This window comes from Hemiscyllium ocellatum, chromosome 14 (genome assembly GCF_020745735.1).
Source record: "Hemiscyllium ocellatum isolate sHemOce1 chromosome 14, sHemOce1.pat.X.cur, whole genome shotgun sequence".
NCBI classification, from domain to species: Eukaryota; Metazoa; Chordata; class Chondrichthyes; order Orectolobiformes; family Hemiscylliidae; genus Hemiscyllium; species Hemiscyllium ocellatum.
The window spans coordinates 4,579,942-4,595,275 of record NC_083414.1 but is presented as its reverse complement, the minus strand read 5'-3'; the positions used below and the strand labels follow the sequence as shown (position 1 = coordinate 4,595,275).

The window sequence follows — 15,334 nt, the reverse complement described above, 5'->3', positions numbered from 1 at the left end:
ATAGATTTACAGTACTCTGGGTGAAGAAGTTTCTTCTTAATTCAGTCATAAATCTGCTCCTCCTCATTTTGAGGCTATGTCCTCTTGTCCTAGTTTCACTGGCCAGTGGAAACATTCTCTCTACTTCAATCTTATCGATTCCCTTCATAATTTTATATGTTTCTGTAAGATCCCCTATTCATTCTGAGAAATTCCAATGAATATAATCCCAGTCTACTCAGTCTCTCCTCATAAGCCAACCCTCTCAACTCCAGAATCAACCTAGTGAACCTCATCTATACCCCCTTCAGTGCCAGTACATCCTTCCTCAAATAAGGAGACCAAAACTGTACGCAGTCCTCCAGGTATGGCCTCACTATCACCCTGTACAACTGCAACATAATCTCCCTGCTTTTAAACTCAATCCCTTTTAACAATGAAGGACAAAATTCCATTTGCCTTCCTAATTACTTGTTGTACCTGCAGACCAATCTTCTGTGATTACATATAACTCCAGATCCATAACAATGTGCTTGACTCTTAGCTGCCCTCTGAAATGGCCTAACCAATGGCATTTAGGGATGGACAACAGACATTGGCCTTCCAACAAATACCCATATCCTATGAAAGAATAAAGGGGGAAAATACACGACCCACTTGCTGAAATTAAGCCTCATGTTGGGTTTCACTATTCTAAAGCGGAGGTTGATCTCTATACTCGACTCCCACGTGTCCGTAAATCTATATTTCTAGGTCTGTGGATACTCCACTGGTAAAAGGGAGCCACAATTTGTAGTGTTACTGGCACTGTGGTTTTATGAATAATACTGTCCAAAAATGCAAATTAAAAGAGAAATGTAAGGAGTAACAAATTCGTCACTAACTCATAGCCAGCTATAACAGCCTCTGAACTGAAATTAGCTTTGTGCAAACCAGGTGTTTTTATCTTATATCGTAGTCTGCATCATATTTGCCCACTGATTCATCACTCTGATTTGTTTGGATATTCCTCACCTGTGCATTGTCTCATTGGCATTGTTTCTCCTTTTTGCATCTCTTACCTGTGTCTGTGAATTTTTCTCCTTTCAGCCTGTGTCTGAGCCAAACCGTGTCACGATTGTCGCCTCCCCTGGTGGCATGGTTGCACAACAAGCGCAGCAGCTTGTAAACTCAGGATCAGCTTTGGTGGCGGCACCTCGAGTTGCTACTGTGAATTCAGAAACTCAGACCCACAGACTTGAGTTTGTTGAAATGCCAGTCAGATGTTCAAATCCTCCCCATGAGACGTCAGAAACCAACACCACCAACACATCTACAACTACTACAGCAAACATTGCAGCAAACCAAGGCAAGTATACCAGAGGAACAAGAACATTAGGAATACTTTGGTTTACTGATTTAATGGTTATTTTTGCTGATCACTTCTGTGACCCACAGAACTAAGGCAAATAGATGACGTTTTGATTCAGATCAGCCAATATCTAATTGAATAGTGGAACAGGCTCAAAAGACTGAATGGCATCCCATTCTTATGCTTGTATGTCAGTTACATATTTCATGCATATGTCAAGTGACCCTTCCTCAGAACTGTAATAATTTGTTGTGAATTAACTGCTCATAACAGAGTACTGTCAGCTGTGGTTCAGTTGGAGGCAGACTTGCCTCTGATTCAGAAATTGTGGATTCAGGCTATAAGTTTGTAGAGGCAAGTAGCGTGGAAACAGGTGTTTCACCCCAACTCATCCATGGCAACCAATCTCCAATTCTGAACTAGTCTAATTGGCCTATAACCCCTCTAAACCTTTCCTATCCAAATAATTATAAATGTTGTAATTATATCTGCCTGTACCACTTCTGCTGGCTACTCGTTCCACGTAGATACCATCCTCTGTGTGAAAAAGTCAAACCCTAGGGACTGAAATGCACAAGGGTTTAAAGGGTTAAAGCTGTTAATGCAATGCTGCATTGCTGGATGCACTGTCCTTCAAACAAGGCATTAAATCAAGACCTTGTATGTTCTCTGAATGTAAAAGATGCCATTGTGCTAATTTAAAGAGCAGGCGAGTTTCCATCACTGATGTTGTCAATAGTTATCCCTTAATCTGGAAAAGCCAAGCAGCTTATTCTGGTCATTATTGCACTGCTGTTTGTGGGAGATTGTAGTGTGTAATTTAGTTGCCATGTCTCCTACGTTGCTACAGTGACTTCAGTAACAACGTCTGCTACGTTGCTTCAGTAGTATTTCACTGGCTGTCATGTGTCCTGAGATTGTAGAAGACTATATATAAAAGCGAGCCTTTTTGTTTCAACTATGATGGTGAATTTATCATGGGAGGTCTTGTGTTGTGTAGCACATTTTGTTTCTACACTGCGTTGAGGCATGTGTTAAGTAAAGCTTGTTACATAATTGAAACTGTAACTTAACTTAATGTTTAATCATCATCTTTTTTTGTGCTCATCCAACTCTGCAGTCCAGCCACCTGCCATGAATGCACAAGGTATTCCTGAAAGTGTGCATGGTGAAACAGCAACAGCTGGAACAACAAACACTGCAACCACTGCATCTACAGCACAGAGTGGGGCAGTTACCATGGTAACACAATCCACACCTGCCCCTGGACCTTCCACACAGGTAAGGCAAGGAAGAAATCCATAGGATTTGGGACTGTACGGGGATGTGGGCTTAAAACTCAAGTAAATGCTTTTGGATAGCAAGCAATCATTAAACAGTGTCCTCTGACACAAGATGTAGACTACTAGCACTGTAGAGCTGTACATAGCAAATGTTGGAGGAGCCATGTTTCAGATGGGACTTCAAAACAATTAGATGTAAATTGTATTAATCAGAGTATGGCATGGCCTGGCACGCAAAGCCTGATTCAAGTGGTGCTTCGTTCATTGTACTTGGCCATACAGAACCAGATACTGCTGTAATCCACAGAAAACAAACAACCTCTATACTTGGAGTAAAAGAATTTAGACCTTGAATTAAATTTTAACTTTAATTTACAGAAACATTTATGCTTCACATAATCAGACAAAAATGAGGTAGAATGTGGGTGAAAGCTTTGTCAGAGAGATCATGGGTAAGAAAAGGGAGGCTGGGGGGTTTAAGTTAATTCTAGAGCATGGCATCTAGATGATTGAAGGGACAGCCACAGTGGTGGAGTGGGGAAAAAATGGGGGCGGGGCACAGGCGAATAGATCTGAGAATTGCAGAGGTCACCTAAGTTATAGAGCTTAAAAGGTGAAGTGCTGAAGGAATTTAATCAAGAGGGAAAACCTTAAATTTGAAGCATAGTGAGCATGTGGTTGACTGTGAGATGGTGTGACCATAACATAGAGCAGAATGAGGCCATTCGGTTCATTGAGTCTGTTCTGCAATTCGGTGAGATCAGCTGAGGGGTGACCTTACAGAGGTTTATGAAATCATGAGGGACATGGATAGGATAAATAGACAAAGTCTTTTCCCTTGGGTGGGGGGAGTTCAGAGCTAGAGGGCATAGGTTTAGAGTGAGAGGGGCAAAATATAACAGAGACCTTAGGTGTAACGTTTTCACGCAAAGGGTGGTACATGTATGGAATAAGCTGCCAGAGGATGTGGTGGAGGCTGGTACAATTGCAACATTTAAGAGGCATTTGGATGGGTATATGAATAGGAAGGGTTTGGAGGGATATGGGCTGCATACTGGCAGGTGGGACTAGATTGGGTTGGAATACCTGGTTGGCATGGACGAGTTGGACCGAAGGGTCTGTTTCCATGCTGTACAGCTCTATGAATCCTCAACTCACTTTTCTTTCATTCCACATAACCCTTGATTCCCTTGCTGATTTATCCTTCAATATAGTTAATGAACCAGGATCCACAGCCCTCTGTAATTTAAATAAAATTCTACAGATTCACCACACTCTGAGGGAAACATTCCACCTCATCTCTGCCCGAACTGGGTGGCCCCTTAGTCTGAGATTATGTACTTTGGTCTTAGACTGACCCACAAGGGAAATCAGCCTCTCCATATCTAACCTTGCAAGCTCCTAAGCATTTTGTATGTTTTCAGTAAAGCCACCTGTCATGCTCTAAACTGTCATGAGTATAGGCCCACCCCATACAACTTGTTCTCCTGAGACAATCTCGGGATCAACTTAGTGAACCTTCTCTGCCTCCAGTCCTGTCTATCTTAGATAACAGGATCAAAACAGTTCATGATAACTTATGCTTTGAATCAAGACTTCCCTATTTTTATACTACATTTTCTTTGAAATGAAGACTGACATTCCCTTCCCTGTTACCTGCTAGCTTTTGGTATATTGCACAAGGACACTCAAATTCCTCTTTTGCTGAAGCTTTCTAGAATTTTCCTGTATTCATATGATATATTCAGCTTCTCTGTTCATCCTGCCAAAATGCATAACCTTACATATCCCCATACTCTATTCCATCTCTTAATTTTTTTACCCACTCACTCAACCTGCTTATATCCCTCTATATGTTTTGTGTTATCACTATTTGTGTTCTCTCTTATATTTGTATCATCCATAACACTTGGCAATAGTACACACTTGTCTGGCCAATCCATTGACTTGTCCTTTGAAGTTGTGCACCATCCTCTCAATTCACAATGCTTCCAAGTTTTGTATCATCTGCAAACATTGAAATTGTGTTATGTACACGAAGATCAAATGATCAAGGAAAGCTTGAGTCCCAATGCTGATCACTGGAGAACACTGCGACAATCCTTCCTCTAGCCCAACAAAGCAATCAATACTGCTACCTCTGCCCTTTTTCTTTCACACCCGAATACTTTGTTTCCAGAAATATTTAAGAACTTAGCCCTGCCTTTCTTTGAACCAGGTCTCCATTATTGCATCAGAGCATTCCATTAGAGCATTGCATTTCAACATAGCAACCTGCATGTGTAACTTATCAATTTTATTTACCACACTCCATGCACTCAACTATATGCAGAGTAACCTTGATTTGGACAGTTACTTTCTCCCTTACCCTCCTATTAATTTATTATCCCTTATTCTAGTGCTAGTATTTTCTGCACCTTGGTGCTCCTTTCATCCTGGTTCCTCCATCCCTGCCAAATTGGTTTAAACCCTCATGATGGCATGAGTGAAATGTTTTGTAAGGAATTCCATTCCAGCTCTATTCGGGTTGAAGCTGTTCAGTTACTCAAGGTTCTCAAGAATTCATTGTTGCACCACCTTTCCAGTCCCACATTCATCCCCTTTATTCTCCTATTTCTCAACTTGTTTGTATGTGGTGTTGGGAGTAATCTGGAGATTACTTTTGAGGTCCTATTCCACCTGACACCCTAAACTCTGCCTGGAAGACTACCTCCTTAATACCTGTATCATTTATACCAAAGACCTGCTGACTGTTCACCCTCCCATCTCACGCCCCTCAGTCACATTCTTGATTATGGCACCAGGGAGGCAATCCACCATTCTGGAATCATGCCTATTACTTCAGAACTCCTATCTTTGTCCATAATATTGAATCATGTATCACTATTGCACTCTGGTATTCCTTGTACCTGTGCATAAGCTGACAACCCAATAGTGCCATTAACATGGCTTATGCTGCACTCCCCAGATGAACCATTACTTTCATGAGTATTCAGAACTGAATGCATTCTGGGTGTTGTTGCATTAACTGTCTATTATATTTTGATTGCCTAGTGGTCATCCATGTATTTTCCATGAAGTTCTTCGCCTCAGTGAAAGCTTCAGAGCTTCCCCACCACTTCACTGAAGCTGGGAGCCAATACTGGGGATCAGGGAAGTTTGAGTGAACAACTTTGCTATTTTCTATAGCGAAGATGCATATGAGCTGTGTGAACCTTTGCTTGAACATCTAAATAATAACCTGAGCAAGCTGGAGAACAGACACCTGAGATTTCTGACTAATTCCGTCTGAAGATTCAAATCGATTAATTGTTCTGTGCAGCAATTAGAACTGGCACCATGACTTAATTACTACAATGTAAATGAGCTGTGAAATTATTTTTCTGTTCCTACAGGCAATCTCATCAACTGAAGGACAGTCTAATAGCATTGAGCAAGGTTCTGTGTCTACAATGGGACAGAATGCTGTACAGATTCTGCCTACTAGCTCCACTGGTGTTGGTGCCACAATAGCGGTTAGGGTCTCCAGTACAAACCAAGAAACAGCAGCGGCCTTGAATTCTCAACCTAGAGTCAGGTTGCAGCAAGATCAGCTCCTCCCTCCCCGAGAGCTGCTGGCTGATAGCCGGCCAGAGACCCTTGCTGAACTGGGACTGTCTCCTGAGGAGCTGGCTGTAGCAGCTGCCGCTGAGGAAGCAGCCCGTTTCGCAGCACTGGAAGAAGCGGCGAAGGCAACAACAGCGACACAAACATCTCTGGTCTCTAAAGGGGCTGCCCCTGCAGGTAGGTGTACACAGAGGTTTGAGTTCCCAGCTACAAGGTTAGCAATAGTAAGTGGGAAATTGAGAAGCAAATTTGTAAGACCTCGGATTTGTGCAAGAACAATAAGATTTTAATGTAGGGGATTTAACTTTCCAAATATAGACTGAAACTGCCAAAGTGTTAAGGGCTTGGATGAAGAGGAACTTAAGTGTCTACAAGAAAATTTTCTTTTCTCAGTATGTGGGTGTACCTACTAGACAAGGAGCAAAATTTGATCTTCTCTTGGGAAATAAGGTTGGGCAAGTGATTAAGGTGTTAGTGTGGGAGCATTTTGGGGTCAGTGATCATAATTCTATCAGTTTTAAAATAGTGATGGAAAAGGATGAACTGGATCCAAAAGTTAAAGTTCTAAATTGGAATAAGGCCACTTTTGATGAAATTAGGCAAGAACTTTCAAAAGTTGATTGGGGACGGTATTTGCAGATAAGTGAGAGTTGGAAATTGAGAGGCTTACAAAATGAATTAACGAGAGTCCAGAGGCACTTTCTGGATGTCTAGAGAAACTGAAGCTCTGGTCAAGAATAAAAAGAGGCATGTGACAGCTTGAGACAGGTAGCATCGAGTCATACTCTAGAGGAGTATTGAGGCAGTAGGAGTGTACACAAAAGGGAATTGAGGAGTGCAAAAAGGGGACATGAGACATCTTTTAACTATAGGTTTATAGAGAAGCCAAGAGATTCTACAAATACATTAAGGACAAAAGAGTAATGAGGGAGAGAATAGGGCACATTAAAGATCAAGGCTAACTGTGTGCAAGTGAGGTCTGCAGATACTGGACATCAGAGTCTAGAGTGTGTTGCTGGAAAAGCACAATGGGTCAGGCAGATTGCTACTCCTTCACCACTTGACGCCTGGAGGAAGAACGCCTTATCTTCTGCCTCGGGACCCTTCAAACGCAGGGCATTAATGTGGACTTCACCAGTTTCCTAATTTCCCCGCCCCTCCCCCAGTTTCAACCTTCTAGCTCAACACCATCCTCATGACCTGCCCCACCTGTCAATCTTCCTTCCCACCTATCTGCTCTACCCTCCTCTCCAACCTATCACCTTTACCTCACCTCCATCTATTGCACTCTCAACTACCTTCGCCCCAATCTCACCCCTCTTCCATTTATCACTCCACCCCCGAGGCTCCCACCCTCATTTCTGATGAACGGCTCCAGCCCGAAATGTCGATTCTCATGCTCCTCAGAGCAACACATTCTCAAGGCGAACTGTGTGTCTGACCACAGGAAACGGTTGAGATACAAAACAAGTTTTTTATGTAAGTGTTTACTGTGAAGCAGAATATGACAGCTAGAGATCTGGGAGAAGGACATGGGAAATATTGAATGTGAGGAAATAGATGGTGACTTCTTGAAAAATATCCAAATTACAGAGAAGGGGGTGCTGGATTTCTTAAAATGCACAAAGGTGGATAAATCCCCAGAACCTGATCAGGTGTACCGAGAACTCTGTGGGAATCCAGGAAAGTGATTACTTGGCCCCTTGCTGAGACATGTGTATCATCGATAGTCACAGGTGGGATGCTGGAGGTTGGCTAATGTCATGCCACTATTTAAAGGTGGTAAGGAAAAGCCAGAGAACAATAGACTGGTGACCCTGACATCAGTGGTGGACAAGTTCTTGGAGGGAATCCTAGGGAACAGGATTTGCATGTATTTGGAAAAGCAAGGGCTGACGAGGGATAGTCAACATGGCTTTGTGCATGAAAAATCAAGTCTCATGAACTTGATTGAGTTTTTTGAAGACGTTATGAAGAGGATTGTTGAGGGCAGAGCAGTGAACATGATCTATATGGACTTCAGTCAGGCATTCGACAAGGTTCCTCATGGTAGACTGGTTAGCAAGGTTATATCACAAAGCATACAGAGAGAACTAGCCATGTGGGTACAGAACTGGCTCAAAGGTAAACGACCAGAGCGTGGCATTGGAGGGTTTCTTTTCAGACTGGAGGCCTGTGACCAGTGGAGTGCCACATGGATCGGTGCTGGGTCCACTGCTTTTTGTCATATATATAAATGATTTGGATGTGAACTTAGAAGGTATTGTTAGTAAATTTGCAGATGACACCAAAATTGGAGGTGTAGTGGACAGCAAAGAAGGTTACCTCAGAATGCAATGGGACCTTGATCAGATGAACTGAAGCGTTCCAAATAGTGTTTATTTTAGAGAAATATGAGATGCTGCATTTTGGAAAGGCAGATCAGGCAGGACTTGTACACTTAATGGTCAGGTCCTGGGGAGTGTTGCTGAGCAAAGGGACCTTGGAGTGCAGGTTCGTAGCTCCTTGAAAGTGGAGTCACAGGTAGATAGGATAGTGAAAAGTTGTTTGGTATGCCTTCCTTTATTGGTCAGAGTATTGACTACAAGAGTTGGGAGGTCATGTTGCAGCTCTACAGGACATTGGTTAGGCCACTTTTGGAATATTGTGTGCAATTCTGGTCTCCCTTTCAAAGGAAAGGTGTTGTGAAACTTGAAAGGGTTCAGAAAAAAATTACAAGGATGTTGCCAGAGTTGGAAGGTTTGAGCTATAGGGATAGGCTAAATAAGCTGAGATGTTTTCAATGGAGCATTAGAGGCTGAGGGGTGACCTTATACAGGTTTATAAAATCATGAGGGGCATGGGCAGGGGAAACAGGCAATGTCTTTTCCCTGGGGTACGGAGTCCAGAACTAGAGGGCATAGGTTTAATGTGAGAGGGGAAAGATTTTAAAAGAGTCAACCTTTTCATGCAGAGAGTGGTGCATGTATGGAATGAGCTGACAGAGGATGTGGTGGAGGCTGGTCCAGTTGCAACATTTAAAAGGCATCTGAATGGGTATGTGAGTAGGAAGAGATTAGAGGGATATGGTCCGGGTGCTGGCAAATGGAACTAGATTAGTTTAGGATATCTTATTAGCATGGACGAGTAGAACTGAAGGGTCTTTTTCCATGCTGTACATCTTTATGACTCAAAATAAATAGTAATATCTTGAAAAGTATACATATTACAGAGGACATGGTGTTGGACATCTTAAAACACCTAAAAGTGGATAACTCCCCAGATCCAGATCAGGTTTGTCCCAGAACTTTGTGGGAACTAGATAAGTGATTGCTGGGCCCCTTGCTGAGATATTTGAATCATCAATGGCCATGGGTATGTGCTGGTAGACTGGAGCTTGGCTTATGTGGTGCTATTATTTAAGAAAGGTGGTAAGGAAAAGTCAGGGAACTATAGACTGATGAGTCTGACATTAGCGATGGGTAGGTTGTTGAAGGAGATTCTGAGGGACAGAGCTTTACATGCATTTGGAAAGGCAAGGACTGATTAGGGATAGTGAACATGGCTTTGTGTGAGGGGAAATTGTCTCACAAACTTGATTGAGTTTTTTGAAGATAGCAAGGTTAGATCTCACGGAATATTGGAGAACTAGCCAATTGGATACAGAACTAGCTCAAAGGTAGAAGACAGAGGGTGGTGGTGGAGGGTTATTTTTCAGACTGGAGGCCTGTGACCAGTGGAGTGCAACAAGGATTTGTGCTGGGTCCTCTACTTTTTGTCATTTACACAAATAATTTGGTTGTGAACATAAGAGGTACAGTTAGTAAGTTTGCAGATGACACCAAAATTGGAGGTGTAGTGGACAGCGAAGGTGGTTAACTTAGATTACAACAGATTCTTAACCAGATGGGCCAATGGGCTGAGAAGTGGCAAATGGAGTTTAATTCAGATAAATGTGAGGTGCTGCATTTTGGGAAAGCAAATCTTAGCAGGACTTATACACTTAATGGTAAGGTCTTAGGGAGTGTTGCTGAACAAAGAGACCTTGGCGTGCAAGTTCATAGTTCCTTGAAAGTGGAGTTGCAGGTAGATAGGATCGTGAAGGCAGCGTTTGGTATGCTTTCCTTTATTGGTCAGAGTATTGAGTACAGGAGTTGGGAGGTCATGTTACGGCTGTACAGGACGTTGGTTAGGCCACTGTTGGAATATTGTGTGCAATTCTGGTCTCCTTCCTATTGGAAAGATGTCGTGAAACTTGAAAGGGTTTAGAAAAAATTTCCAAGGATGTTGCCAGGGTTGGCGGATTTGAGCTATAGGGAGAGACTGAACAGGCTAGGGCTGTTTTCCCTGGAGCGTCAGAAGCTGAGGGGTGATCTTATAGAGGTTTGTAAAATCACGAGGGGCATGGATAGGATAAATAGACAAAGTCTTTTCCTTGAGGTTGGGGAGTCCAGAACTAGAGGGCATAGGTTTAGGGTGAGAGGGGAAAGATATAAAAGAGACCTAAGGGGCAACTCTTTCACACAGAGGGTGGTGCATGTGTGAAATGAGCTGCCAGAGGAAGTGGTGGAGGCTGGTACAATTTCAAAATTTAAGAGGCATTTGTATGGATATATGAATAGGAAGGGTTTGGAGGGATATGGGCTGGGTGCTGGCAGGTGGGACTAGGTTGGGTTGGGATATCTGGTCAGCATGGACGGTTGGACTGAAGGGTCTTTTTCCATGCTGTATATCTATATGACTAAGTACAAAAGAGGCAGAGCGGTGGATGTGGTCTGTATGGACTTCCGCAAGCTGTTCAATAACTCTCTGCATGATAGACTGGTTAACAAGGTTGGATCACATGGAATCCAAGAAGTAGATACATTTGGATACAAAATGGCTTGAAAAAAGAAGACTGGATGATAGTGGAAAGTTGTTTCTCAGACTGGAGGCAAGTGACCACTGAAGTGCTGCAAGATCAGTGGTTTTTGTCATTTATGTAAATGATTTGGATGTGAATGTAAGGAGATATAATTATAAGTTTGCAGATGACAGCAAAATTAGTGGTGTAATGGACAGTGAAGAAGATTATCTCAGAGTACAATTGGATCTCAAAACACATGGGCTGAGGAGTGACTGTTAGAGTTTAATTTAGGTAAATGTGGGGTGTTGCATTTTGATGAGGCAAATCAGGGCAGGATTTACACACTTAATGGTAGGGTTCTGGGGAGTGTTGCTATACAAAGAGACCTTGGAGTGCAGGTTCATCGTTCCTTGAAAGTAGAATTGCAGGTAGACAGATAGTGAAGAAGGTATTCTTGCCTTTATTGGTCAGTATCGTTGTGTTTAGGAGTTGGGATGCCATATTGCAACTGTACAGGACATTGGTTAGGCCACATTTGGAATGCAGAGTTTAATTCAACACTCTCTGCTATAGGAAAGATGTTGTTGAACTTAAAGTTCAGAAAAGATTTACAAGGAAGTTGTTGAGGATTGAGGGTTAGCATTATAGGGAGAATAGGCTGAAGCCGTATTCCCTGGAGTGTTGGAGGCTGAGGGGTAACTGTATAGACGTTTATGAAATCATAAGGGGCATGGGTTGGGTAAATAGCCGCGGTCATTTTCCTAGGGTGAGTTGGACCAAAGTGTCTGTTTCCATGCTGTATGAGTCGAAGTGGGACAAGACCTTAAGAATGGCTTGAAGCTAAATTTAACTCATGATCATCCTTTCATAAATATTACATGCTTGATGTGAGCATTAAGTGCCACTGGACAACAAATTTACAGGGCTGGGCATTATTATGATCACCTCAACGTTTCAGTCATTGATCAATGTATAAATAGGGAGCCATTAGGTCTGTCTGATCTCCAATGCAATTTGATTATGGCCTGTATATTAACTCCATTTACGTTCTTTTTTTCCAAATACCCTGATCTCCTTATAAAAATCCAAAAAACTGCAGTTGCTAGAAATCTGAAACAAAAACAGAAATTGCTGGAGAAACTTGGCAGATCTGGCAGTATCTGTAGAGAGAAAGCAGAGACAACATTTCAGGTCCAGAGACCCTCCTTCAGAGCTGAAGAATTAGTTTTGAAATTAAACTTCTCAGCTACAACTATGGTATTTGAGTTCATCTTTCCACGCCAGTTGTCAGGCCTCTGGATTACTCATATAATACATGACTACACTACACCTACCTGCTGTACAGTTTCTTTCTTTAAAAAATGATTTTTCTTTATAAACTGGCATTTGTAGTTCTGCTGAATTGTTAACAAATCTTTGTACTCTTCAGTCTACTCTTGACTAACTATTAATAACACTGAAGTAGTTTTAAACCTTTTCTGCCCCTTTGATTTACAATACAGCAAGGCAAGAGACCATGGATACCTCAACAGCAGAATTAACAACAATACAACCAGCACAGCTGTCGCACCAGGCACTGCAGACATTGGTGTCTCTTCAGTCGATTGTACCATTGGCTGAACTTGCACAGCAGGACATAGAAAGAGCACACCAGCAACAAGCAGCAGAAAGCAACCAGCCCTCCCGACCAGCAGAGGCGCTAGCTCCAGCAGACAGTCTCAATGATTCTACCTCTGAGACCAATGGGCCACAGGAACTACCTAGTACAGTTTCAAGTGTTCAGTTACCTATTCTGAAGACCACAGGTGTGTGTTCTTCTTCAGCTTTTCATCCAAAGCTCTCTTGTCCTCATTCTAACTAATTTTACATTTCATCCCCTTGATCACTGATCTGAATTAGCTCTAGTATTGTTCTGAAATTCTCATTCTGCTTTGCCAATCCTTCATAGCCTTATGCTCTGAACTGTGTCTTATCTGTGGTCAAGGAGAGGTCTCTGATGTTCACCCCTGGAGTAGTTAGGACTTAAGCTCTGCAATTTCCTTGGTATCTCTACCTTGCTGTCCTTCCATTTAATACACTTCTTAACACCTACTCTGGCCAAATCCTTGAGCTTTCCTAACATCCCATTATTTGATAAGTTCTAAAATTTTGAGGGATTCCCATTTGTCTTTGGACATCTCACTATGTTAAAGATGCTGTATAATGCAAGATGTTTACAGGATATACACAATGATGGTCAGCCCACATGAAAGGAGCACTATGGCTTTCTGCGCTGTTGTTTAATCGAGTGGCTTGTTAGAGCTTTGCACTTAAATGAACAGTTCAATGTCCTCAGTCTGGGTAGGAGATGACAGCTTCCTAACTGCACATCAGTGAACTAGTTAGGTTGTTGTAACAATCTCTCGGCTTTTGTGGTGACTTCTTCCCTATCCTTGTTGTTATCATGCAATGCAGTTTCATAGAGTGTCATGGTGCAATGTCACTTTGTCAGTTTTGGATTAGTTCTCCAATCTCTGATATCACAGTGTTAAACAGCAGTAGTTAGGAAAATGCTATTGATTGATGGTTAAATATCCAAAGTAGCTTGTAAATGTGCAGGTACTTATTTTTAAAATGCGCTAAACAAAAAGTTGCCTCTTGGCTCGTGTATATTATTGACTTTTTTTAATCAGAAGAAACCTTATATTTGTAGTGCATTCTAAATGAAAGAGTGACTCGTATCAATGTAATAAATAATTAACAGTCTGTATCCTGCTCCAGAATTGTATTATTTCCATCCTATGCTGAATAAAACTCTTGCAATTTTAGAACACTATGGCTGAAACCCCTCAAAATACTTGACTAGCTTTTGGAGTGCTGTGTTAACTAGGTTATAAGTGAAGCTTTTCCAATAATTAACCACAGATAATAAATAGGTTATAGTTGTTGGAACCATGCATAGAATCTTGTGTTCTATTCCTGTAATAGTCTAAAACAGAGTTTTGATCATCTGTCATTTTAAAAGACATGAACACTTACTCTCTACTCCAAAGACCATTTGCAGAAGGAAATAATTAGAACATAGAATTATAGAGCATAGGAAGAGGCTGTGGACTGACCAAGTCTGTGCAAACCCATGTTGCAATTCTAAACTAATCCCACCTACCTACACATGGTGCTTATCCCTTTATTCCCTGCTTGTTCATGTGTCTGTCAAGAATCTTAAGAGTTATGCAGCACAGAAACAGACCTTTTAGTCCAACTTGTCTGCACTGACCAGATATGCTAAACTGCTCTCGTCCTATTTGCCAGTATTTGGCCCATATATCTCTCACCCCTTCATATTCATGTACCCATCCAGATACCTTTTAAATGTTGTAATTGTACCCACTTCCACCATCTCATCTGGCAGCTGTTTTCATCCATGCACCACCCTCTGCATGAAAAGCACCCCACAGGTCCCTTGTTAAACCTTTCCCCTCTCACCTTAAACCTATGCCCTCTAGTTTTGGACTTCATTATCCTGGGAAAAATAACATTGACACTTCCGCCCTATCCATGTCCCTCATGACTTTATAAACTTCTGAGGTCACCCTTTGGCCTCCAATGCTCCAGAGAAAATAGCCCCAGACTATTCATTCTCTCCCGATTTGCTCAAACCCTCCCTTCCTGGCAGCATCCTCGTAAATCTTCTCTGAATCCTTTCAAGTTTAACAACATCTTTCCTATTGCAGGGAGACCAGATTTAAATGAAGTATTTTAAAAGTGATCTCACCAATGACCTGTACACTGCAACGTGACATCCTAATTCCTAAATGCCTCTTAAACATTTCTATTATATCTGCTTCTATCACCTCCCCTGTTTCCGTGCTGCATGCTTGTGACTGTCATCCTCTGCGGAGGCGGGGAGGACTTGCTTCGCAATCTCTTTTAATCTTTACTCCTCTCACCTTAAACTATGCTCCCTTGTATTTGACATTTCTACCCTGGGAAGAAGACTATGACTATCTACCTTGTCAATAAAGTCTGGTTGAAGATTTGTAGCTCGGGTGTCCGTTGTTGTGGTTCTGTTCGCCGAGCTGGAAGTTTTTGCTGCAAACGTTTCGTTCCCTGGCTAGGGAACATCATCAGTGCTATTGGAGCCTCCTGTGAAGCGCTGCTTTGATGTTTCTTCCGGTATTTATAGTGGTTTGTTCTTGCCGCTTCCGGGTGTCAGTTTCAGCTGTAGTAGTTTGTATGTGGGGTCCAGGTCCATGTGTCTGTTAATGGAGTTTGTGGATGAATGCCATGCCTTTAGGAATTCCCTGGCTG

General features: G+C 42.1%; 1 protein-coding gene across 1 annotated transcript in view; it reads left to right on the top strand.

Annotated features, from left to right (window-relative positions):
* The window catches only part of LOC132822224 (host cell factor 1-like), a 115,759-nt gene that overhangs the window by 82,371 nt on the left and 18,054 nt on the right, over positions 1–15,334 (top strand). Inside the window, exons 17-20 of the mRNA XM_060835325.1 lie at positions 1,069–1,327; positions 2,451–2,611; positions 6,009–6,396; positions 12,547–12,849. Coding sequence (XP_060691308.1) covers positions 1,069–1,327; positions 2,451–2,611; positions 6,009–6,396; positions 12,547–12,849 — 1,111 coding nt within the window. The remainder of the gene's footprint in view (positions 1–1,068; positions 1,328–2,450; positions 2,612–6,008; positions 6,397–12,546; positions 12,850–15,334) is intronic.